Consider the following 25243-nt stretch of genomic DNA (forward strand, 5'->3'; position numbering starts at 1 on the left):
ACAAGACTCCAAAAGTTCTGTCTTAAACGCTGTGAAATCTATTTAAGTCTGGTTTTCTGGCTCACACTTTTAGAGCTATTCTGGCTTCTTTTCTGGTCTAAAACTTTACTGGAGCTTTATTTCCTTCTTTAAAGCCCCTGCAAATAGTATTGTTCTGTTAAACAGCACCTAGATTATCATTGTGACTGTTTCAGTGATACCTGGACCCTATATTCTTTTTCTCGAGGACAGGCAAGTAAAATGAATCCACTTACTTGCACTGATTTGCTGCACAGCTAATGTTATCATGGAACTCCATCCTCTATATCAGTTGGAAAACAAACCTAGATTTCGGAAATGTACTGCCCTTTCTCCCGAATACCAGGGTTCGTCAGCTCTTTCTTTTAATTTCCGTTCTAGACAATCCATGTTGGAAGTGCTCCGCATTCATCTCCATTGCCGACAATTTAGAGTCTATCTTGTTCTTTGAGGAAGACCTCTAGGGCGGCCAAAAAGGTCTTGCACCCTTTTCCCAACACTACTTACTATATTCTAAGTTCTATGCCTCAATAGTTCACTTGGACAGGTGCAGCCCAAGCCCTAAAGAAATCCAATATTTACCTGAACGGTGTAAACATTCTGCTTTGTCAGCATCTTAAATGCCAGGTTTGGTTTGTTTTATTGGTAATGCTTTTCATCAAAATTCTTCCATAGCCACATAGTACAGAGTCAGCCCCAAACGTACTTCTAACTTTCCTCTTAATTTGAGAGTCAAACATCGCAACATTAGCAAATGAGTTACAAGCTTTTGGAGGGAGAGTGCAGATTGCACCCATCATCTTGTGCAATCATTTAGGCATTCCAGTGCCAGAGAGCTGGAGCAGGAAAAGAAAAAGAGGCTGTGGTGGGGAGGGGAACAAATGTGTATGCAGAAGGCACTCCGTTGTTGCTGGGGGTGAGGAGTGTAGAAGAAAGAAACCTGCTAAAAAAACAACAACTACTGGGGGTACCTCTACTTACCCTTCAAAACAACTATTCAGGAAAGCCAAAGGTGTAAAATCTTGACAGTGAAGATATAAAAATCAACTTAAGGCCATTTTACCACATGTGTAGCACTGCCCCTTGGATACCCAGTTGGGGTAGATTAATTTGGTGACCCCATGGAATACCTTCAGTCACCTACTGTGTCTGACTTCTCTGTGTGGATCATCATCAAATGATCAGTGGATCCTAGGTGAGCCAGGGCCCCCCTGAAGTCGCTGGTGGCTCAAGTCAAAGTAGAACAGGAAAATGCACTGGCACCTTACAAGAGGTTGTTAAGAAGGGGCAAATACTTTACTGGAGCATATCATTTGCTGTCCCAATGAACCAAAGTAATGTCACTCAGGACTTGTACCTCTCTTAAGAATGTGGTGTTCAAGGATGGAAACTCTTGAAGTCCACCCTATGGAGTGGAAAATGATCAGGATGAACTTGTCCATGCTTCCCTGAAGACAGGCTTTAAACAAGAGGGCATGAGAAAGGTAAAAGTATGGTTTACTTAGAGGAAGACATGACTAACTAATCCAGGATGTGAGCCGCAGGGTCATACCTAGGACTCAGTGAACCAAGCCCTGTGGACTCAAGTACTCGCATGGCCACGTAACATTCAATGTATAGGACTAAGGAACAAAAAAGAACCCTGCTTAATATTCTTCCATCCATTGAGATGGGACCAGTGTGTCTTATTTGCACAAGTGTGTTTGATACTAGGTCAGCGTATCTGAGTATGTCAGGTTCTGCGAGGATTTTAGAAGAGTAGACAAGTTTGTTTGCGGGCGGACCACCAAAGGGGCAATAAATCTGTGGCAGCATCCATTGTGTATGTCCTGCACCTCAAGACTGGGCCAGCATTAGGCTGCTTGCCTCAGTGTTAGGATGCAAGAACATTTTAAGAAGGCTTTGGATATTACACTAAGTTAGCCCCTTAAGGCTACTTCGACTAAGGTATTCACCAGCCAGACACTACTTTTGGCTCACTCATCTTCTCCAGTCAGGTAAATTTGCTGCGAAGAGGTGTGAATGGCGTACGATCTTTTAGTGTCAATACAGAAAGCCTTAGACTAGAGTTGAAGATTAAAATACAAAAAAGGAGGTGGGCAGAAAACAATCCTCAGATTAGTGCACAGCCTGTGCCCACACACATTTTTCGAGCAGATCCCATCACTTTATGCGAAGAATAGAGGCTGAAAATCAACAAGGTAAAGTTAAGGGTAAGGATTCCATTTGAGCTCTGCATGTGGCCAAGCTTACAGACTGCTTTTCACTTGGTGCAGTTGGAAAAAATAAGCATTTTGGCCTCCAGCCTTCACTGGATGGATGTCTAACAAGTCTACAAGAAAGGGGTGAGGGAGTAAGCATATGTGATTTTGGCCTGCACGGATTTTCTTTGTGTTTTTGTAATTTCTTTGACCCCTCCAGATTTAACAACTGTATTTTTGTTTTCTGCAGCAAGCAGCATACATCGTGTAGTGAAGAGCAAATTATGTAATGAGAGTTTATGTACTGAGCAATAAAAATAAGGCCTGGTTTCCTAAATACAAAATATGTTTCTGAATGTCACAGGTGTGGACTGCTGAATGCACAAAACATGAAGTGCTTGCAAATTGAAAACCTGTTAAGTGCCTCCAAAAAGAATCAGCCAGGCACAATTTACATTAGTAGAATGCAGTATGGGCCTATTTCTCTAATTATGCATATAAACCCGTGATACATGTCTATTGTTGCAATAGAACACTGTTTTGAGATCCTCTAAAAAGGATGGTTTCTGCAACATAAAATAAATAGGTTTCAATGCCCTGCAACTACTCTCCTGAAACACAGGCAGGAGTGCCTCATCAATAGAACTTACATACAGATACAAAACTATAAAACTACCACACATAGATGCATTTGTGAAAACTTACCTGCTTGCTGTAGGAATCATCAAACATGTGGTTTGTAATGTCCTCGGCCAGTTTAGCCTCATCAGGGTCAGCAGCGCGTCCAACCCAGGTGTAGACAATACCTTGGTTGTCGGTACTTTCAAATGGGACCTAAAACAGACCAAACCTCCTTACGTCAGCATGTTTGAAAGAAAATGCAACCCTTGTCTTAGCTGATTCCACTTTGGATGTCATAAGTTTACCTGATCTTAAAATCTCACACAGATTAACTTCAAAGCAATGGTTCACCCAAGGTTAAATTTAGGCTCAGCTGATCATTAACATAATTTGATGAAAATGGAACTGATATGGGCACCCTCATTTTGTCATTTGAGAAAAAGAGCAGTTCTTTTTTTTACCTTGTCTGTGCCTTCAAAGAAGGGGGCATTCGCACAGCTGTATCCAAAAGAAACAGTCTGCCCTAAACTGGTAGCCCCAGATGGAACTGTTGTGAAGCACCAACAGATGTGCTTCACTAATAAAATCCATTCAAACCCACTAAATAATATGGGCCAAGATGACAAAACAGACCGAATCTCAGTTTGTCACTAAAGGTACTTACCTAGGCTCCAAACTTCCTTCCCCTCCAGCCACCTGGTGGCTGACAAGCACACCTTTACAGTACAGTCCTACAGGCTGCTTCAAGATGGAGACCCAAGAATTCACTACGCTTTGAAGCTAGCCATTCTACCTTGGGCTGTAGTACAAACAATGCAGATAGTTTTCTCTGAAGATCACAATTACATTAAAGGATCAGAGCTGCAGACCGAGGCCAATGTGTTTGGGGACTCACCTTCAATATGTAGCAAAACTCAGAATTCAATAGGCTGGCATCAGTGTTAACTTGGATGCACCTGCATACAACAGAAAAAGACAATACCTGCAGAATTCTATTTTCAGCATTTATTTTTTAAGAAAATTCGTGAAGCAGACACTACCAGCCCACCCCAAGATGTAATGAAAAAATATTAGAAAACTAACAAAAATTCTTCCGCACTTGCGATGTGAGTTTTACGCAAAGTATCACAAGACAATTTTAGGGTAATATTCTGCCACATAGGTTATGTTAAGCCTTTCAAACTGGTGCCTGGTCTAGAAAGCAATAACTGCAAAGCCAATAGATCGAGCCCATGAAAGCTATTGGCAATAATTTGTAGCCATACTGTACAACAGCTATACCTAAAAATCTTGTACTGACAGTGCCGCTTTAAAAGTGTACTTCACAGAGATGGTGTCATAGGGGCGCTCTTCTGGGAATGTTTTTAACAAAAAAACTCACCCATTTATTTATCTTAGCACCGTCCAATTGGTTTGGCGCACGAGTTGTAAGGGTATGGTGGGAAAAGCATGGCAGAATATAGTTCACTGAAGTCACAGAAAGCATAGGTAACACCAATAAAATTATAGCCGAGACTATGTATCAGAGAACGGAAGAAAAATGTGGAGCACCAAATCCAAGGATTAGCATGCTCTGCACCAAAAATCTACCACACTGTTCCCAGAACAAAGGGTTTGAAATTCCAACACTGACGCAGGTTTATTTGAGGTTTAAATATTTTTATCGAACACATCAAAACAGGTTTGATCCTCAAACGAGGGGTTGGAGAGAGGAAAGAAGTATATGGAAATCGTCTCAATTTGCGGTAGACACCCTTCAAGAAAATGAACCACAATAACGCATACAGCAATAACAGGAAATACTAGCACAATGCACAGAATAAAGCATATCACAAACACTACCATTTGCCAAGAAAGAAAATGAAACCAAAGAAGAAGTTGTTATTCACAGGCCAGCCCACAAACAGTCCATGAGCTGAGACTCAAGTACATTCGACAGGGTGGCCATGCAACCTCAAGAACTCTCAGACTGGAATGAGGCCTGAGTAAATATTAGAGGCTGAGAATATTACAAGCATTTTCATTTACCCATTATTTCTTTTTCTCAAGAAATGCTCCCTCTGGGAGATATTTTTTATAAACAAAATGAATCCATCAAATAAAAAAGGGGGAAGTGTCCCTACGATAGTTGGGAGCACCCTGGTTGTTTTTGGTACCCCTCACACACCAACAGGCCCCTTGGTGTCATGCTTCATCATTGGGGTCCTCGCACCCCTCTATGGGATGCGGCGTACTGCGACCTATGGTTACGTGGGGGCACTTATGACGGCTATGTGTAGTGTAGGTGAGGGAATTTTATGCGAGTGCGTGGTGGGGTTCTTAGTGGGTGATGTTAAAAAGTGCCTGGCTCGTGGGGTGTCACAAAAAAACTTTATTTGGCCCCCGGGCTGGTGCTATTAAAATGGTGAGAAAAAGAGGTAAATAGCGCAAACAATGTGCGCCACCTCCTATGTGTGTGTCAACATGTTTCGGTGTAAAAACACCTTCAGGACTGGGGTACACAAATCCCCACCTTACTCACGTTTTTCTACTTTTTCAGAATGTATTACTAAAAAAGTGAGATTTACAAGTGCAGGTAATACAATGTACCTACTAGATATCCGCTATTTAGCGGCCTGTTTTTTCGGGAGTCTGTTGCCCCATGAGACCGTGAGAACGTAGGGGTTCCTCGCGCTTCCTTGCTGCGAGTCTCTGAGGAGAATCCCTCTTGGCTGCCCCTTACGCCGGCTCACAAACGTCATAAGTGCTCCCACGTAACCGTAGGTCGCAGCACGCCGCATCCCGTAGAGGGGTGCGAGGACCGCAATGATGAAGCATGACACCAAGGGGCCTGTTGGTGTGTGAGGGGTACCAAAAACAACCAGGGTGTTCCCAACCATCGTAGGGACACTTTCCCCCTCTTTATTTGATGGATTCATTTTGTTTATAAAGACTAGCCGAGGGAGAACGAATCCATTCTAAGATTATTCTCTTCCTCCCCCTTTTGTTAACAGTTAACCCTCTGGGAGATAAACTGCATCTTTCCCCTTGTGTTTTACTTGTAATTATTGATGGGAACTATAAAGTTTGATACCTTTGTGGACTTCTTTGTAATTGTCTGAAACTGCCCCTCCACCATCTCTCTGCTGTTTATTATGGAAGTCATTCAGTAGAAGACTCTAATATAGGATATGAACTAAGTTAAAGCAATATTATATGATGTGCAAAAAAGATGTCAGTCAAGTCAAATCATATAGTAACTAAAGGGCTATCCATTATAGGAACAGGGAAGTTTGACCTAAAATAAGATTGCAGAAGAAAAACAAATCCAACCACTACCCAGCAATCTTATGAATCTGAAACTATTGGTTGAATGATTACATGCCCTTTAGGTAACACGATCGCTACTCCCTTCTCTGAGCAGGTCAGGCACAGACAAAGCAGGTTGCATACAATTATTTATAGCCAAATATATGGTCCTTGCTCTGTTGAAGCAGAGTCTCCTTCAGCCTAATCAGACTTGATAGTCTTTAGGCAAGTCTACTAGTGCATTCTTGAGAGTTTATTCAGGCAGTTCATGTTCAGGATAATTATTTTTATCATGTTCAGCTATTAATCCTAAGACAAAATTCAATTTAATACTTATATTGAACAATTTTAAGTCTATAACTTTTAACCAAATGCTACAACTAAATAGTGCATCCAGCCATCTCGTCCCAGCTTGGTGGGTGAGGAGGCGGTGGTGGAGTCAGATGGGGAAGAGGTGTAGAGGGCCTCACGTTTTGAGCAGACCGTGTGACTTATGGTAATGTTCATGACTTTCCATTAACCCTTGGGTTGTTAAGGCGTTCCCAGATTTTCCTCATCAGAGCAACAATGATTAGCTAGGGGCAGCTGGACCATGAGTGCTTCGTTTGTGATGATGTCTCACCTGGATATCAGAAGCATTATGCTTGCTTTTTGAATATGCAGGCTGGTCTGCTTTATGCACACTTAGGTTTGAAGAATGCAGCCCTGTCTCCCTCTAGTCATGCATTGGGAAAGCTCTGGGCCGCAGGCAGACACAAACGTACACATCATGCTGTCACACAATCAGCAGTTCCAGACAATTCTACTGTACACATCTTTCAGTAGCTCCGTACACATCACACTCCCAAATGGCTGCAGTAAAGCACTTCTTCACCATACCTGGTGCATAGAGCACTTCCGTTGGTGCGGATGTGATACAGGCTGGGCTGCAGGTTTGCGTCTTTGGACTTCCGCTTCCCCTTATGGATGATAAACTTGCGCTTGAAGTGAGACAGAAATTTGGCATTTTCCTGCTGCTGCGTCATCCGTACAACCTGGAAAGCAAAAGAGAAATAGGGAGTGAGTTGCTATTTTCTTTTAAAATGTCTGTGCAGAGCAGATTTATAGGAAGCTACACTACCTCAGAACAGAGAAAAGCTGGAGCTGGCCAGCCTCTGGAATATTTACTTTGTAGATTTGTTTCTTTTAGTTCCTCCATTATCGGTTCTTTGTTCATGTACAAAGCTTGTGAAAGTAACATTTTGTGACAAGAAATAGCACAACTGAACCATTTTGTAGCAACATCTATAAATAGTGGACTGGCTTGATATCAAAGTCCTCGCAAAATGTTTGGATGACAACTACAAAGTAATGACGATACAGGAGAAAAAACATGTAGGAACATGTTTTGTTACATTTGGTGGATCATGAAACAAGTGTTTAGAAGAGTGGCTTTAATCTACTGAAATTTAATTAGAGATTAAAACAAAATATAGGCAGTTTTTTTTAATTTTGACTATTGGCTGACAGGAGAGACTAGCAGATTTGTAGCTTCAACCAAGATACATTTTAACTTAAAATAAATGTAACAAATGCTAAAGCTTGGAGATGTGAGGCAAAGAATAAACTATAACTGAAGCGTCATGATGGTGTTGGCAGGGCCAAAACTATTGAGGCAGGTGTAAGACCATGCAGACATTTGATTGATTTCAGTGGTGCCCAATTAAAGGTACATAAGCCCTTCTCTCAGCAAGATTCTCCCCATCTTACCTCCAGCTTTCCGGGGAAAAGGCTCTCAAATTTCTTCTGCAGGCTGAAAGTGAACGTCAGCCAACCCATGTTGGAGGCTTCTCGGCCCTGCCAGAAGTACACCACACACTGGAAGTCTTCTTCCGTCTGCTTCTCCTCTTCCTCGTCATCTTCATCCGCTTCCTCACCTTTCTTGCTCTTTTTGTCCTCTTCGTATTCAACAGGAACCCAGTACCTGAAAAACACAGGTGGGACAGTGACCATGTAAGTGAAAAAATTGTAGAAATCCTAGAAATACTGGTGGCTGCCACAAACAAAAATCAAACAGCTGTCTACGTCCGTGTTTCTGTCCTGAGGGCAGATTACTGCGAATTCTAATGATCTAAAGAATCTTTTCAATCACCAAAGAGTTTGATATCCTTGGTGGCATCAGAGGTCTGTGAAGCTATTTATGTGTATAAAAATGAGAAAGAATCCATTGAATAAAAGAGAGGGCAGGCAAGATTGCAGATAACATCCTTACCCAAATCAAATAAACTTTATTCTTACCCTAATATTGGTCTGAAGTTTTAAGTGAAAGGCACAATGTGGCTTTGGTAACCTAATGGATGCCATGGGCAGGAACAGCTGAAGGATGCGATTGTTTAAGACTGTTGGTTGTGTGTCTGTTCATGCAACGGGAAATGCCTGCAAGGCACCTAAGGCAGATTGAACTTCATCTCTGCCGAACATGCCCACTATGCCTCCTGAATCACCTTCAGGGAAAAGGGCTATAACCCACAGTTTGAAAGATCAGATCTACCCATCTCACCCCCTTCCGGTTACCTAGTTTACAAGACTTTGCAGCCTTAGGTGTGCAGAGGAGATGCAACTTAACAGTTTGGGATGGGCTGACCTTTTTGGGGCAGGGCCAAGTCTGATTTGTATATGCATTTACTGGAGCTGTAACGGCACAGTGAGCAAAATAATCATAGAGTGGTACTCGGCCTGGAGTAAATCACTATAATTAGGAATAATTTAAGTCATTAATTCCCTTTTTCATCCAAAACCAATATAGTGAAGCCTGATCTTCAGCTTATCAGCAAGGGAAGTCAACACAGCCCTTTGTAAAAAGGATAACAGAACTCTCGCCCATAGATTACATTACTATCCTTACGGGAAGGCAAGTCCTGGGGTTAAACGTCTCCTGCATAGAAAGGCACAGCAATCCTAGGTCTGAGCAGGTGATGTGTCTATCCCTGAAGTTACCTATGACAATGTAGCTCTTAGTGAAAGCAGGAAAAGCATTCCCTTCCCAAAAAGTTACCTGCAGAGGAATACATAGCAGTCCTGCGTGTGAAAGTGGCCAAAGTCTTCTTCTGGCAGACGAGCAAACTTCTTGCCCTCAAGAACAAAACCTTCCATGCCGTCCAAGTCCTCATTCCACTCCTCCATGAGTTGCTCAGCCTGGATATCCCAGAGTAAGGAAGGGAAAGAAGAGATCCACTTATAATTTCAAACAAGTTTAGCAATTTCAGTCTCTTGGTAACATTCTTCATTGGTAATTGCTGTTCTCTGAACATGTGGTTTTAATGGTGTTAATTCTCTGCCAAAGGCGCTAAAAAAGCGTCACACATTGTGACTCCTGTTATTCAGAAGGAGGAACTCACTCCTTATGAATAGCAATTAGATGTATCCATGCTGTGCAACCACAAACCACTGATGACAAACTCTTTAAAAGCAGGGTAGTATGCTATTCTAAAACGAAAGATGTCCATGAGGGACAGCTTCAGTTTGTAGATGAGAGCTTGGCTCTGGGTTGGAGGACATAGTGATCCAGGGGACAGCTGCATGCCCTCAAAAGGCCTTCGCAACACAAAACAAATAACTGCCCTTTCTATAGAATTTGCAAACAGGATCTTCCCTCTGTAATATTAAGGGAGAAGGAACTTAAAAACCCTACTGAGTGGTATCTTCTCGCAGCAGAGGCACGAGAGCCAGTTGGTGGGTGATGTAACCCGACGGTGCCCAGTTAAAAGCCTGTCCAGTCCCCGGTCGCAGAAGCAGTGCTGTGTCATCTGCCCGGCCGCACATTGGAGCGAGCAGCAGAGGTGGAGCGGAACACCCGCTGGGCAGTGGAGGGCGAAGCTGGATGTGACGCTGCTCCATCGTGGAGGTAACCAGAGCGGATAGCCGATTGGGACAGAAGCAGAGGAGGGAGCGGTGTTGTTTCCTCCCTCCCCATCTCCATCTTTTCTCCCTTCCCCGGGCTTGGACATGTGCTGGGGTTCCCATCGCTGCATACAACATCGTCCAGGGAGGCGCATAGAAATACCCACCCACCTGAGGTCTCATGGAGGCTGAGGTGGCACGACAGGCTGTAGGGCCACTGCGGAGTCCACCTCGCCCTGCCTGGAACCCATTTTTGAAGAAACATGGCGTGATCTGACGCAGAGCGGGCTATGATGCCGAAGGCTGCTGCTCAGGCCCATTTGCGGATCTATACTGTTTGACAACTTGCAGTTTATGGAATCAAATGCAGAGTCCCCTGCCTGACATAGTTGCTTGGTGAATATAAGTCGTAACAGATGGCGAACTGGTGGCCTAATTGCAGGCAACACCGTGGAGAGGCCAGAAGTCGAGAGAGGGCCGCACATACACGTGTGGTGGTGTGCAGTCCCCAGGGACGGACGGGTTAACAGTGGTGAAAGCGGTAGGAGACCACACAATAACCACTAAAGGACCTAGCATGTGCATCCAGTCATTGGCACAATGTAATCTCTATTCCTAGTCTGCACGCAAAAATAGGAACAGAAGTGAGTCGCAGTTTCCAAGTTGGAAATGGTCTGGGGCACAAATGCAGGCGCCTAGAGGAGCGCAACAAAAGCATGGTACAGCTCCAATACAGACCCCGCCACTAGCGCGAAGGAGAAGCGCTGAATTACATGCACATTAAAGCAACATACTTGGACACAGTCGAGGTGACACTGAAAGCTACATCAGACAGGAGAGACTACGGTGGGTGCACAGACCCAGATTACAGTCTGAAGGAGACTCAGCATTTAGGCAATACTTATAAACTCGGCACATGGCATCCTACTCAGTTGTGTATGTAGGGTCATTCAGAAACATTGCCAAAGGCCGAGGGGCGCGGTGAACTATCCTACCTCCAAGCACAACAACACCTGTACTCTAACAAGATGGGCAGACAGTGCACATGCACGGGTGTGGCAGCCACGCAACCAGTGAAGGGCCCAGCTCAATCAGATCAGGAGTCTTAGATGTCGGGCGCCTCCAGAACTTCCAATCTGGAATCGCAACTAGAGTCTATGCTCCAAGCAGTTACACAAATCAGCGACGCGCTGACACAGACCCGTACATCTCGAAGGCCGGATAGACAAGGCCACTGCCGACTTCACGCTCCTTCATGCTGACCACAGACAGGGAGAGTCAATGAACTAACTGCAGAGGTGAAGGAGATCGCCACAGTGGCCAAGGAAATGTCAACGGAAGTTCACAATCTCGTCTCCAGATTGCATTTCCTCGAATGCAGGATGGACGATGCAGAGGGCAGATCCTGCAGGAATAATGTACGGGTGGTGGGGCTACCGGAAGGCACAGAAGGCAGATGTGGTAGCATACACCGAAGCCTAGCTGCAGTCTTTAGTGCCGACGGACAGGCTCTCTACTTATCTTGCTGTTGGGAGCATGGTGTACCATTAAAGATAAATTCCTCACCCACTCCTAAAGAATTCTTAATAGTGGAGTGCGAGGGAAGGTTAAAAAATATATATACAATCGGGTGTCAGGATATGATGGTCCTATGACCCTAGAATTCTTTAGGAGTAGGTGAGGAATTTTATCTTTAATGGTACGCCCCATACACCATATCTTTAAGTGGTCCCTGGAAGATGGTTGAGCCCACCCCAACCTTTAAGGAGTTGGGGGAGCCCAATGATGAAGCATGTCTCTATTAAAGTGAGTGAGTAGAAGCAGCGATAGAAACGTATTTTGAAAACAATGAGCAGTCGGTTACAGACACAGGCGTTCTGTGGGATGCAGGCAAGGCAGTAGTCAGAGGCAATGCATGGGGTTGACTTGGTGTATCAGAAGACAACTAGATGGTGAAGTGAAGCATATTGAAGATGACCTGACCTGGCTTGATTCAGCGTTCGCGCAGGGCAACCTTGTGCAGCCAGATATAGAAGCACAGTGTCAGCAACATGCCGAAGTATTAGAGTGACTGCGCTGCTTGAACTATGCGTCCCATGCCGCACGCACTCATGCGGCAGCAGACAGGGCAGGCAGACTGCTGGCGCGCATGATCTGGCAAGAATATATACGGAGGCCGGTGCTGCGACTCAGTGTACGTCTGGGTAGGTACTCACCACGCAACAAGATCTACACGGTGAGTTCATTACACATTACACCAGCAAATACCAGTTGTCGAACCACGTAACACTGGCAGATATAGACTCCTTTCTTGCTCCCTTGGTCCTACGCCAGATCACTGCAGCGCAAGGGAACGAGCTGAATGAGGAGCTTACAATGCAGGAGGTCCAAGATGCAATACGCTCACTGGCTAAGGGTAAAGCACCTGGACCAGACGGCTACCCGGCCGAATACTACAAAGCATACCAACAGATTTTGGCACCAAGACTCCTCGCAATGTACCAGAACGCGCAGGAAACGAGCATACTACCGGGAACACTTCGCAAATCCTTACTTGTGTCCCTGCCCAAACCTAACAGACGCAGAACTGATCGGGTCGTATCGACCATTAGCACTGCTTAACACAGATTATAACGTACTAGCTAAAATCTTAGCGAATAGAGTCGCCACATTGGATAAAAACGGTTTAGTCCCTATCGAGCATGGCACGTCGCAGGGATGCCCACTCTCTCCGTTACTCTTCGCGCTGGCTGTAGAGCCGCTGGCAGAGGCGCTACGCGATACCCAGGACGAATGGGGAATTCCATTGGAAGATGGCACGCATGCGGTCTCGCTATATGTAGAAGACCTATTGATATCCCTCAGGGATGTTGGGCAGCCATGTGTGTTGATTGAGACAACACTGTCGAAATTTGCCTCAGTGTCAAGACTGAGAGTGAATTGGGACAAGTCATGTCTGTACCCCTTTGCGGAGTCTACCTTGGACCCACAACTAATCTTCAGTGGCAAGCTGGATCGCTGGCAGTTAGCAGCGTTCCGATATCTCGGGATCCAAAAATATCGAGACCCACAGTACATCTTGGAGGGTAACCTGGGGCACGCCATCCCAGCAGTGCGGGCACAAATGGCCTTCTGGAACACCCTACCTCTGGTGGTCATGGGTAGGATTGCATTGCTGAAAATGGTGGTCCTTCTATGCTTATTATACCATTTCATGAATTTCCCACTCCATCTCAGGCTGCCACTGTTTAAAGACTTGGAGTCAGACATGCAGCAGTTCATTTGGCATGAGTCGCGAAGCCGAGTAGCAATGGCCAAAATTTACCCACCGACCGCTCAAGGAGGCCTTTCGCTGCCTAACATGGAACAATACTATCTAGCGGTGCAGCTTCAATGGGTGGCACGCTGGTTAAGCGCACCTCAACCCCAGATAGTGACGCTATTTCATCCCAGTAAAAAGAGTAACATGGCTACACAGCTATCGGTGTGAGTCGTGTACCAATGTTATCGCTGCTGCCTTCGCATCACTCATCTGGTACCACCATATGCACCTTCTCTCCCTATACTGGGCACACCAAGGAGACAGCAAGCAGTATCTAGCGCAGAACTTATACACTGGGAGGAAGCGGATATATTAAAACTGGGTGATTTAAACAACGATGGACAGCTCATCCCATTCGAAGACCTAGCTGCTAGTTCGGGCCTACCGCAAGGCCAGTTCCTACTACACGCCGCAGTGATGCGCGCACTGAGCGGGTCAAGGGGGAATATGATACAGGAACCTGCCACTCATTTAACCATACAATATGTGCATGAATTAGGCAGAGACCACCATCTCACCAGATGGTTCACAGAGTCCCTCAGAGCCCACAAAACACCGCAGCTACTCCCTTGCGCACCCTTTGGGACACAGATCTACAGAGACCCGCCACCAACCGGTGGCACCTGGGTACGCTAGCGGACACGCCTGAGAGCGATGGGAAACATACAGTAGAAGTACAGTGCATACTTAGGCCCCAGAAATTACGCTGACAAGGAACCTAGACAGTGACAGGCATATTATTTTAAAATTGCATAATACACAAGCAAGGCTGGGCGGCTGGGACAACTCGAAGACATGGAGCAACATCAATCATGATACTAGAGGTGATGTACAAAAATACAGAGAATCCAAGGGGGTGGGATAAACGTTATGTAATGTTATTGTTATGTTGGTTCTATATCAAACTCTGATTGCCCAGACATCATGCCAGCTAACCATGCAGCAGACTAGAAAAATAGTGTAACTGGCTGTGATGTATTCTTTAGCAACTGTGCCGTGTTATAAAGGTTTATTATACTAATTATGCAGAATTGCAGATACATCAGATGTTATGTAAAATGTATAAAATAAAACAAAAACAAATTAAAAAATAAAATAAAAATTTGTATATGTTTCCCAACCTAGCGGTCTCCCTGCTGCCCAGCCAGTGTGAGAGTTAGTATTGGAATGTTGGTGTGACTGATTGTGTGCCTCTGTGGATAAGAGGTGACAGTTGGTGATGGGCTGAGAAGCAGGTAGGCTGCTGTATGAGCTGAAGAAGCTGGAGTATAAGGATAACCAGACTTACAGACTGATGTATATATTTACCATCCTGCAATTAAGAAGGTAATAAAGTTATTCATGAAAGACAACTTGGCTACCTCTGGTAAGACAACTTATTTTGGCGACGACCTGGACCAAGACTCAAGCATGCTTCAAGATACAAGATTTGTAGAACCCATGGTATGGACATGATAACCCAGAACCCAAATATACCACAAGAAACAAAGATTCAAGCGTCAAGAATGGAGTTCCAGGCAAGCCAGCCCCACCAGTGTCCCTGTCATGGCCCCAGCTTGTCTTTGATACAAGTGGGTAAGTAGTGTGAGCCTCACTACTTCCTCATTCTACATTATAGTTATGGGACTACTAGTTACTATAGCTGGTGTGTGCAAGTTTTGTAGCCAAACCACTGTGGCTTTTATTTCACTGCACTCGCACAGCACACTGCGACTCTTTCACGATGTTCAGCTCAGAATGACAGTGTTTTCAGTTGTGCATGGTTGCGATGCTTACGGCTTTGCTATATAAGTTTTACTTAAAGCTGTTGTGGACATTGGAGTAACAGCCGTTTTGCCAGCGATTTTATTAAAACTTTTCTGTTTGAGATGCGGACCGCGCTTGCAGCGCTCTGGCGTCTTTATGGTGGATTTGGTTGTAAATCGGGGCTACAACAACTATTTTAATGACCAATTGTGTGGATCTTCAGGCGTGTGTTTTCACTGGCAGTTCAACCGCTGCACAGTTTTAAAAATGAGGCACAAGTCAATTAACTGCACACGCAAACTAACCTGTACCTTTGGGGTTCGCGCAGAGTCTCTCTATCTTATGTTGTGACAAGGCAGACACTCACTGTGTTAGAATTGCTATGCAGCAAACCTGAGCTGCCAAGGACGCTCTGCAGAACAGATGTGCCAGGAGCCACCCGGTGCTGTTGTAACTGCGTGCCACCGTTTTGTGATTGCCGCCTGCACGCCATCAGCTGAGTTCTGGTTTGCCCGGTTTTGGCTATCTAGCATATTGTCAAGTACGTGGTCTTTCTTTGTTCATTGCTGGGTTATTTGTGCCCGCGTTTCTAGTCGACTCATCATGACTGTCCACTACGTCATGCAAGTTTACAGTTATCGCCTTTTGGCTCCTATTTTGGACCTCGTTCGTAGTCCGATAGAAGCTGAATAACATTCTTTTCAGCAAATAAAATAGAATGGCATTCAGGGAAGGTACTTTCTTGAGCCTAATGGAGCACCGAGAAACCACAGGTACTCTTTTCTTTGTAGTGCGTGTGCATGTGTATGACAGAACACAGTGCACAGTCGTGGGGCAGCCAACAAGTCCCTCCTAGAGACACATGGTGCAGGAGACTTGTACTGTTCTTTACGTTGCCTTTGCTGAAAGAAATTGTTTTGGCGGTGACCTTTGCGTGCACATTTTGGTTAATACTATGACATGTGCGGTCTTTCACTGGCTCACAGTATTCCATGTGTGCATCATCACAGTGTTTGTATGCCAGATTCAACGCAATTACTGTAACCGGACTGTGTCTTCAGACTATTTTCACCACAGTTCTGATGAACATTTGAGTAAAGGTTTCTTGTGAAAATAAGCACAGTCTGAATTAGAAAATTGGTGAGCCATCGCTCACAGGAGGACCTACTTCGTAAAACATTGGTTACCGTGTGGTTAAAAAGTACAGACAAAGGAAAAGTGTTTGCTTATCTTATGTTCGTGTTTACGGGATTTCAACAAGTCGACATATATGCAACTTGGGTTTTGATTAGTTGCATGCATAGGTACCCTTACGCAAGGGGGGTTCTAGTCCAGCATTTATCAGCTATGGGGGTCGGTCCCCGGTGTTAGGTTACAGTTTAAAGGACTGTTACATGACGTATGGATCATATTGTTTCAATGTTCTTCTTTAGCATACTGTTTTGTGATGCCACAGGTTATGCTTCCTTACACATGGGTGAAACTTGAATTAGAGTGGGTGGTGGTCAAATTTCTTATTGTGTTTTGTTGTTTGTGTGTAAGTCGCTATGCGCTACACGTCTCTTTTTGCCAGTGTACAAGTCGCCTTGCACTTCACCGCTTGCGTGTCCTGGGTGCAAGTCGCCATGCGCTACTCTTCCGGTATGTCTTGTGTGTAAGTCGCCCTGTGCCTCATGTGTTATTGTTGGGTATGTAAGCCGCCTCGCGCTTCACTTCTTGTACACTTTGTGTTTAAATCACCTTGTGCTACACATGTACATTAGTTTCACACCCTTACACAGGGTTGGTCTTTGGGTCTTTTCCCTCACACATTTGGTTTCACCCGTTAGTTGTGGTCATGGGTGTTGGTCTAAGGGTGGGTCTACCCTTTTCTTCTCGTGTTTTTCAGAAGTGTTTTGTTGGGGAGGATGGGTTTATTATTGCTTGCCAACATGTTTACCTTTCTTTTCTGATTTCTTATTTTTCCGACTCTTGCAAAGTCGTATTTTAGTTTGCTTACCTGAGTCTTGAACTTTTTATCCGCTTGTATACATTCTAGTTTATAGTTACTCTCAAGTTTTATCACATTTCATTCTTCATTTAAAACGAGGGGGGTATGTTATATCCTGATTTACTTAGTATATGTTTCCCAGCCCCAGCCTAGCTGTATCCCTGCTGCTCAGCCAGTGTGAGCGTTGAGAGTGAAATGTTGGTGTGACTGTGGGTGCCTGCGTGGATGATGGGTGGCAGTTGGAGATGGGCTGAGCAGCAGGCAGGCTGCTCCTGGTGCGGCTGGTGTATGAGCTGGAGACGCTGGAGTATAAGGATAACCAGGCTTATAGACTGATCTATATATTTACCATCCTGCAACTGAGAAGTTAATAAAGTTATTCATGAAAGACAACTTGGCTATGTCTGGTAAGACACAACAGATACATCAGGCCCTATATGCTTTGGCTTCTCTTACCCCATCAGAATAGTAGAATTGTGTCAAATAAACACCAAAACGTCATAATCAGAGTCCATTCACACCTCCCACTACATCCGAGAGCACAACACACAGACAAATGTGTGTCCCCCAATTTTTGCAATAGTGAAAAAGTACAATCATTACCCAGGTATTCTTGTACGAGCAAAGGAGCCCACTAATGGCTTCTGTCTCTGCCTCTCCATCTGTAAAATTATATCTAATTTCCATTATGCTACCTCATTAAGCAGGCAACTGCCACTCAACAGATATTCATCATCATTTCTGGCCTGCTCTAATAACAGAAAATGGATTTTACTGTAGAAGTTACATTTATTCCTGGTTGAGTAAGCCAATAAGGAGAGCTGTATGGTGTTAAATACAGCTCCTGCAGTCATTTGTGTGCAACTTAAAGGTATACAATTGAATCATGGTGGTTGTTTCAACAAGTAGACAATACTTGCTTTTTCACAATGTGAATATGCAATACAATTAACCGAGAATATCCTTTTCTCTCTGAAAAATATATTCATTCGTGGGACAGAAAAATGACTTGCAAAGACAGATTCAAAACAGAGACAAATATGCAGGCTTTGACAGTGCATGTTCTAACTGGAAATTATATACTGCCAATGTTCCTTGCATAGGAGAAGGTATCACAGGGAATCAATATTTTGCAAATAAACAGACGAGCAAGTAGGTGAATGCAGATTTTGTGCGTGCATTGAAGTTTTGGACTGGGCATAAGGAGTTAAAGAAGCACAGTCTTAAGTGTAGGGAGCTCACTCTTTGTGGGAGGCCAGAAACTGAAAGAGATAGGATTTCGGTGCCACCACTAACCTCAGACAAGGGCATTGGAGGCTGGCGGGGGAGGAAGAGTGCCGTAAGGTCAGCCTTCAGTTGGTCCTTCTTTTCAGCATCCTTCTTCACTTTTCCCGCCAATGGTTCCTTGTGTAGCACGGTCTCTGCATTACGTGTGTAGTCAACCTTCAGCACATCATCCCAGTTCTTAAATTTGGATTTAAACACCTGGAGGATTAAGTAGATGGTTGCAATAAAAATCCACAAGTATACGAGCGGATATTCAACTTTAAACAAAATTACATATTGCAAGTTTCAGGAAATTATCTATACGAACCACATGTTAAAAAAAATAGTTGAGCCAAACTGAGAACAAGGAGAGAAAATGGTACCATAGACATGGGGCCATCCTTGCATCTTACATCCCCTCTCCCTACCTAATACATTCTCAAATGTGACAGATTAGACTGTGAAGTCTTTTCAAGCAAGGTGTGGAGAACATCAGACTTAAGACAGTAACAAATTAAAGAAAGTCGAATAGGAGGGCACAATGTTAGTCATTTAGGTCATGCTGATCAAAACAGTGACCGTAGGAAACCATATAGGTTAAAAAAATGCTTAACAAAATAACTTTATAAGCTCAAAGGTCAATCTTCAATAGGAATAGGACCAGTGGAGTGCATGATAAAGATGTTTATTTTTGTGATGTGGACGGGGTAATTGCTTGTTCAGCACTATGGTTAACGTAGTGGAATGAACACAAAGCACAATTCTACTGGAAGATGCTCCAAGTCTTGGTGGTCACAAATTGTCTCATGAGAGTATTACCACTCAGAATGTGCATCGAATCAGAAGAGGCGAGATACCTACATGAAAAGCAGATGCAGACCCGGTCTACCAATTCATCGATTTGTTAAATAACTTGCTTGGAGTCCCAGAACAGAATCTTAAACCACCCAGATGCCTCTTACCTGGCATTCAGTACCCTCCAGGTTGCGGATAACTATAGCATGTTTGGGGCGGTGCAGCATGCTGCACACTTCCTGTCCCAGTTTCAGAGCAGCTGCACGGACAAGGCGTGAGGACTTTCTGCCAATCCAAATGAACACATCAGACCAGCAGTCCAAGATATACACTGACTTGGTATCCAACAGACTCTGGACCTAACAAGAGGTAAAGAGATATGCAAAGCATTATGTAAAATGTAATAGTAAGATAAAGCAACCGAACACTGCTTGTACGAGGCTTGCCAAGTCCTCAGAGGGTACACCAGAGCCTCTGCACATCTCCAAGCTGCAACTGAACTAAAACTTACAATTTCTGTAAAATCTCCTCCTTCCCCTACCCCTCTCCCTCCCTCCCCTTGGAGAGGATAGTGAAGCATAACCTATATGGGCAGCAAAAAGGTGGGGTACACCTAAAAGCGTGAAGATAGTGCAGCCCAGGCACTTTATCAGAACGCAAACTTTGGCAAAGAGTGAAAAAACACAGTTGTTTTGCCGGAGAGGGCAAACAATAAACTTGTATTACTTTTAAAATAGCAAATCATGCTGAGGAAGCAAGTACTCCATCCTTACATGCATGGTAAGAAAGTGACCAGAGCTAGATGAAGCAGACTAATGCACTCTCTGTAGCTATCTATGTGTAACCTAAAGGTCAAGGTTTGCATCATAACAGGTCTCTGTAGCCTCATCTCCTTCCAAGTTCAATCAAAGTACTAATGAGGTATGTCAGAGTACCCATGACAAGCGCTTATAGAGTATTTAGTATGTGTAGCACATTTAAGTGGATTATTAACTATTTTATACGTTTACATGAATGTTTATTTTAAGTTTTGCCTACAGAATGTGGTAGCAGGGAGTTTTTGGAATGAAGCTGCACTCTTTAGCCGGACTTCGCATTTACTGTAATCGAGTGTCACAAAGACAAATAACAATATTTGTGTTCAAATATTATGTTTTGGTCCAGCTAGGTTCTTTAAGGGCCTGGTTTTTGTGGCCCTAGTGTCACGATGCAACCACCATTTTAGGATTTTAGCCCAGCCTCTCTCAAGATGATTGAGGGAAGCTTAACCACATGAATGAATTGGATGTAATTTCACCCCTGCTAAGTCGCCCCACTGGTAAGTCTCACCCTAGAGGACCTTGCCAGCAAAATACTGCAAACTTAAAACAGGTAATAGTAACACATGACATATAAAACTCTTACAAACGACAAAGTGTGATATGACATGCTTTATAAAAGTAACTTCTTGTTTACATTATGCTTTCAGTAAAATACCTTATTTTGAATAGAACTATTATATTCTACACCAGTGGGAACCTAGACATTCCTTGGTATCCATTTCTGGGCCTTCATCCTGCTGAACACAGGTTTCTACAACTCAGAATCTTTTTATATTCACAACTGCACAAAACACTGAGCTAGCATGCGCTTATTTAGGAAGGAAGTTTATCCTGATGTTTGCACGTAGCCATAAACTTACTCTACTTGGACTTGGGCTAGAATGCCCGCCTCTCTTGACAGCATGTCTTACTGCCTCAAGCACAGTGAAGCATCTGTGAAGACAGTGAAGACCATGGGCCCGATTCACAAAGGTTTTGGAGTAACTTCGTTTTACAACTAAGTTGGCTTACACCTGATATCAACGAGTAAGCCTGGAGTACTTCTAGCCTATTCATGGAAGTCGGGAATAATATAAAAAAATTGCAAGAGTAAGCAAGACCTACTCATAGCACATTATTTATGAAATGGGCCCCATAAATTAAGACTCACTAATGTCTCTCATCAAAAATGACGCCCAGTTCCTGAGATGAAGATGATCGCTTTGAGCAGGGGAGGGACATGGTACACGAGGAAGAACACTGCAAGGATTAAATAGCGGCAGCCCTGATGGATATCGATCTCTTCACTCTTTCCTAGAATAAGTAATGCTTTCCTCTCTGTCTCAGGTTACAGATGTTACACTCTGTACTACGAGAGGAGTCTTTGTTTCCCCATCATATGTTGTAGTTGAAAAAGGGATTCACATGCGATTTTACAACACTACCAACATGTTTTTGCCTGGTTTGTAAAACTTACTGTGACTTAATTCACTAAATTGCTCATTTAAGCTAGAGGCTAGAAAAGAGCTGGATAATGAGGAGCCTATTTAAAGCCCGTCCCACCTCCTTTCCATTGACACCACCATAGATAAAAGTTTCTGCCTAGTGAACAAACACTCGTACCCTTCTGTATCCACAATTTTCTTCCAATCACCCAATTTCTCAGACTGTGATTTCCAGTGTTCGGACTCAAATTCCATGACGCAACCTCAGGCATAAAAATCACAGCAGCTTGTTCGTACTCATTCAGAAGAGCCTTACCAGTCTCATCTCTGGCGACAGATCGATCTTCGGCCTTTGCTTGTGCTCCACAGACAGTTTGTAGTTGATCTGTGGGAGTTCCAGGTATCCCAGCCCCAAGCCAACCTGAGGGAACAGCAGCAATAGAATAAGAGTGGCTCTGTTAATAGTCAGGCCTCCTGAAAGGAAAGTGAAAGCCCAACTCTCAGAATCTGCATAGTAACAGGTTTTCTCTGCAGGATCTATACAAAACGATTTGATGCCCCATGACCAAGCAGATTCTCAGGATTGCCAGAGAAATACTTGCTGTACATTTTAATATGAGATCAGTCTTTGATCCGGACAGAAACACAGTCTTTAGAACAGACTATATGTTTTCAAACACACCTTATACGATTTCAACAGGCTATGGGTGCGGGTGATAGAAGACAGTTAAGGGAGATCAGAACTTTGAGGAAAGTTTTTCTTTCAAGCTTCTGGCTTTAATTGCAGTACTGCACTGTGTAACACTCCGGCCAAATAGATCACAGTGCTCCCTCAGGCTTTGTATAGTTTGTGCACTGTTCGTCTGGGGGTGAGAGCAAGGTCTTTCAAGCTTGTTCATCAAAACCCTTCAGTACCACACAAAAGCTTGATTTTCCATTCCATCCTCAGCTTGGCAGAAGGGTAGAGCGGTGTTTTCTCCCTTAAATACAAACGCACTGTTGTTCTGGTGTCAAAGTAGTTTATTTTCTACCTTACTGTATACAACTTGTGCTCAAACCAGTCAGTATATCGTGTGACCGCTCACACCTTGTACGTAATAGGTCTAACTCGGTCAATATCTTCTCCAAATATTGTAAGACGTAGGTATGACTGAGGCAGATGGTCATCATACACATTCAGACAGGTTGGAGAGATTGGGGTCGCATGTAAAAACAGACTAAAACAAAACAGATTGCAAAAGACACCAAGACACCAAGAGCCAAAATATCAGCCTATACATAAATATGTCACTTCAAAATAATATGATGCGTCTAAACCCACTAAGCAGCTTCTGGTAACAAGTTTGCTAGATGTGTAATTAGACAAATAAATGAACTTTCTCCTACAAAATGTGGGAAATTAGGCTGGCTGAATTTACAAACAGGCTGAATACTTTGCAGGGAGATATGTACGGAAAGTGCTATTTTGGTAGTCTATTGTTTTGAAGGTTATCTTTTCACATGGTACTGGGGGATGAGGTGCAATACAACTAAAGCCCAGGGATGATTATGTGAGATGGGGGATCTGTGTTCTTCTCTAGATCGCCTTGCTGATGGAAAGAGCATGTGTGCTCTTCGATACATTGAGTCTGAGTGGGTAGAGTGCATGCTCTCCCGTACCTTGTACAGCTTGGGTCGGACTGGCTTGAAATCCTCAGGCACGCTGCACTGGATCTCCTCAGGCTGCCCTCCTAGCACCTCCCAGAACTCAGGCGTCTCCTGGCTTTGCACCAGCAGGGTGATCTCTGCCTTTCCCTTCCGCTCATTCTTGTTTATCTTCTCAGCAAAGAGTCTGAAATAAGGGCACATGTAATATAAAGTCCACTATGCTCTCCAAGATCAAACTTATACAAAATTAAGGAACAATAATCGCCTCATGTACTAGTAAACATACGGAACTGCTAATACAGCCACAATTCGGCTAACATATAGAAGGAAACATCTGTCGTATAGGCTTCAAAACACCGACACTAGGCAATGGAGGGCATCTCTTTAATCACATATCTGCACACTTGATGAGATATGCTTCACAACTATGAGGGAAAAATCTCACAACCTCAGCAAACAATGCAGTTCCAGTATGCAAATAGATTTTGCACCTTTTCTCACACAGCTCCTTGTTTTTCCTATCAATTCGTTATCCACTAAAAAAAAAGATGATCATTCACATATCACTACACTTGAAATAGGTCCTTGTGGAAACGTTCCTTTTGACCCCTATGAGTAAGTGCAGATTTTTCATTTAGGTTTGTAGTCAAGCGATATTAAACCAGCAGTTCTTCCTGTATGTCCACAGCAATAGGCCCAAATGAAATACCATCATTATACTCTGGTCCAGTTACTAATTTAGGATCTTTTTTTCCTCTGATCTAATGCGGTGCTTCAACATTTAGGAGTGTTTAAATCTACAATGCAAGGCCACCAGGCTTCCTTCCCTCTCTTATCAACAAGCAGACAAAACAGCAAGTGGAAAATCAAGAAGGCAGCAAAAAAAACTGAAAACAGACTGCAGCAATAACACTGGGATGGAAGGCTGGGTGACAATGCAGATAAAGTAATATAAATACTATAGCCGTTTGCCTGTTTTTTTAACCTTAAACCTTCCTTGGAAAGTAAGCTGAAAGGAAAATGGAAAAAAGCAGCTACTGAATTAGAAACGGTAATGGAGTAATCTAGTATTGTTATATATTCACTTCCCGTTTCACAATTTGTCCATACACCCCTCTTCCAATCGCATGTAAAATCCAGCAAAATAGCTCAGCAGGGTGGGCACCCACTACAGATACGTGTGTGTTCTGTTCACAGGTTCAACACCGAAGAGCCCAACTCAGAAGGTGATTTTTCTCAGTTAATAAAAAAATGTGGTTACAGTTACACATATTATTTAATTCCTCAAGAGACCATTCAGTGAAGTTTTTAAAGAAATGTTGTGAATACTTCACACCCCTGAGACCTTAAACTGAAACCACTCCCAACACCACCCATCAGAAACCAAACTGCCTTTTAGGAGTCCAAGTAACCACAGACTAATATCGCAAATAGAAAAGAGACAGGAGGAAAAGCACAAATCTTCATGAACTGTGCAAATACCATCTGCCTCTTCTGTGAAGGTTATTATATATTATCCATAAAGGGTAATTCTAAATCTGCCCTGTAGGAGATTGTCAGTACTCAGCACAATTAGTTTAGAGAGACAGAATTGTAAAGCAAAAAATATTTGCCAATTTTCCATATTTTTTCAGGATATGTCAGCATCACTTATGTGCAATGCAAGGGTTGATTTGCTGTTCAAATACACTTACAACATTTAAATAAAAAGATGTTGAGTTAGGGAGCACATTTAGTTAAAAACTGACCTGCTACGCTACATCATGAACCTGCATCGCCCATAGACAAGTCTTTTCAAAGCTCATCTGCGAATACCTTTTGTCGAAAGTGTGCATCCTATATAACACCCAGAGTCCACCCCATAAGAGCACCTTGGATGACTATCATCCTTGCACTAGACCCCACATCATTAAATGGCATCATTACAATAAATCAGACTATTCCATCACACATACACACCATGCAATCCCCCTCACCACAACACCTTATCCTCTTCCATATGTTGCCACCTATTAATGGCCACTCATAGCACCCACCCACCACACCATACAGCACAATCCTCAACTTGCCATAGGACACAACTCTTCCTCATAGGCAACATTCCCCATTGGAAGTAGATGGAACATATAAATAGGCCAGTACACCAAACTGCTGATCACACCCTGACCCTGGACCTAAGCCAAAGGCACCGACTGAAAAGGATAGCGCCAATAAGTGCTAGCAGA

At 43.6% G+C, this 25243-nt stretch overlaps 1 protein-coding gene across 2 annotated transcripts in view; it reads right to left on the reverse strand.

Annotated features, from left to right (window-relative positions):
* Positions 1-25243, reverse strand: part of FLII (FLII actin remodeling protein) — a 241054-nt gene that overhangs the window by 35837 nt on the left and 179974 nt on the right. For both annotated transcript variants that reach the window (XM_086940706.1, XM_086940705.1), the window contains exons 18-26: positions 23031-23202; positions 21688-21792; positions 19294-19485; positions 18362-18550; positions 9163-9302; positions 7878-8091; positions 7008-7162; positions 3736-3796; positions 2925-3053 (exon numbers count right to left, since the gene is read on the reverse strand). In XM_086940706.1, coding sequence (XP_086796832.1) covers positions 2925-3053; positions 3736-3796; positions 7008-7162; positions 7878-8091; positions 9163-9302; positions 18362-18550; positions 19294-19485; positions 21688-21792; positions 23031-23202 — 1357 coding nt within the window. The remainder of the gene's footprint in view (positions 1-2924; positions 3054-3735; positions 3797-7007; positions 7163-7877; positions 8092-9162; positions 9303-18361; positions 18551-19293; positions 19486-21687; positions 21793-23030; positions 23203-25243) is intronic.

The sequence above is a fragment of the Lissotriton vulgaris genome, chromosome 10 (genome assembly GCF_964263255.1).
Source record: "Lissotriton vulgaris chromosome 10, aLisVul1.2, whole genome shotgun sequence".
In the NCBI taxonomy this organism is placed as follows: domain Eukaryota; kingdom Metazoa; phylum Chordata; class Amphibia; order Caudata; family Salamandridae; genus Lissotriton; species Lissotriton vulgaris.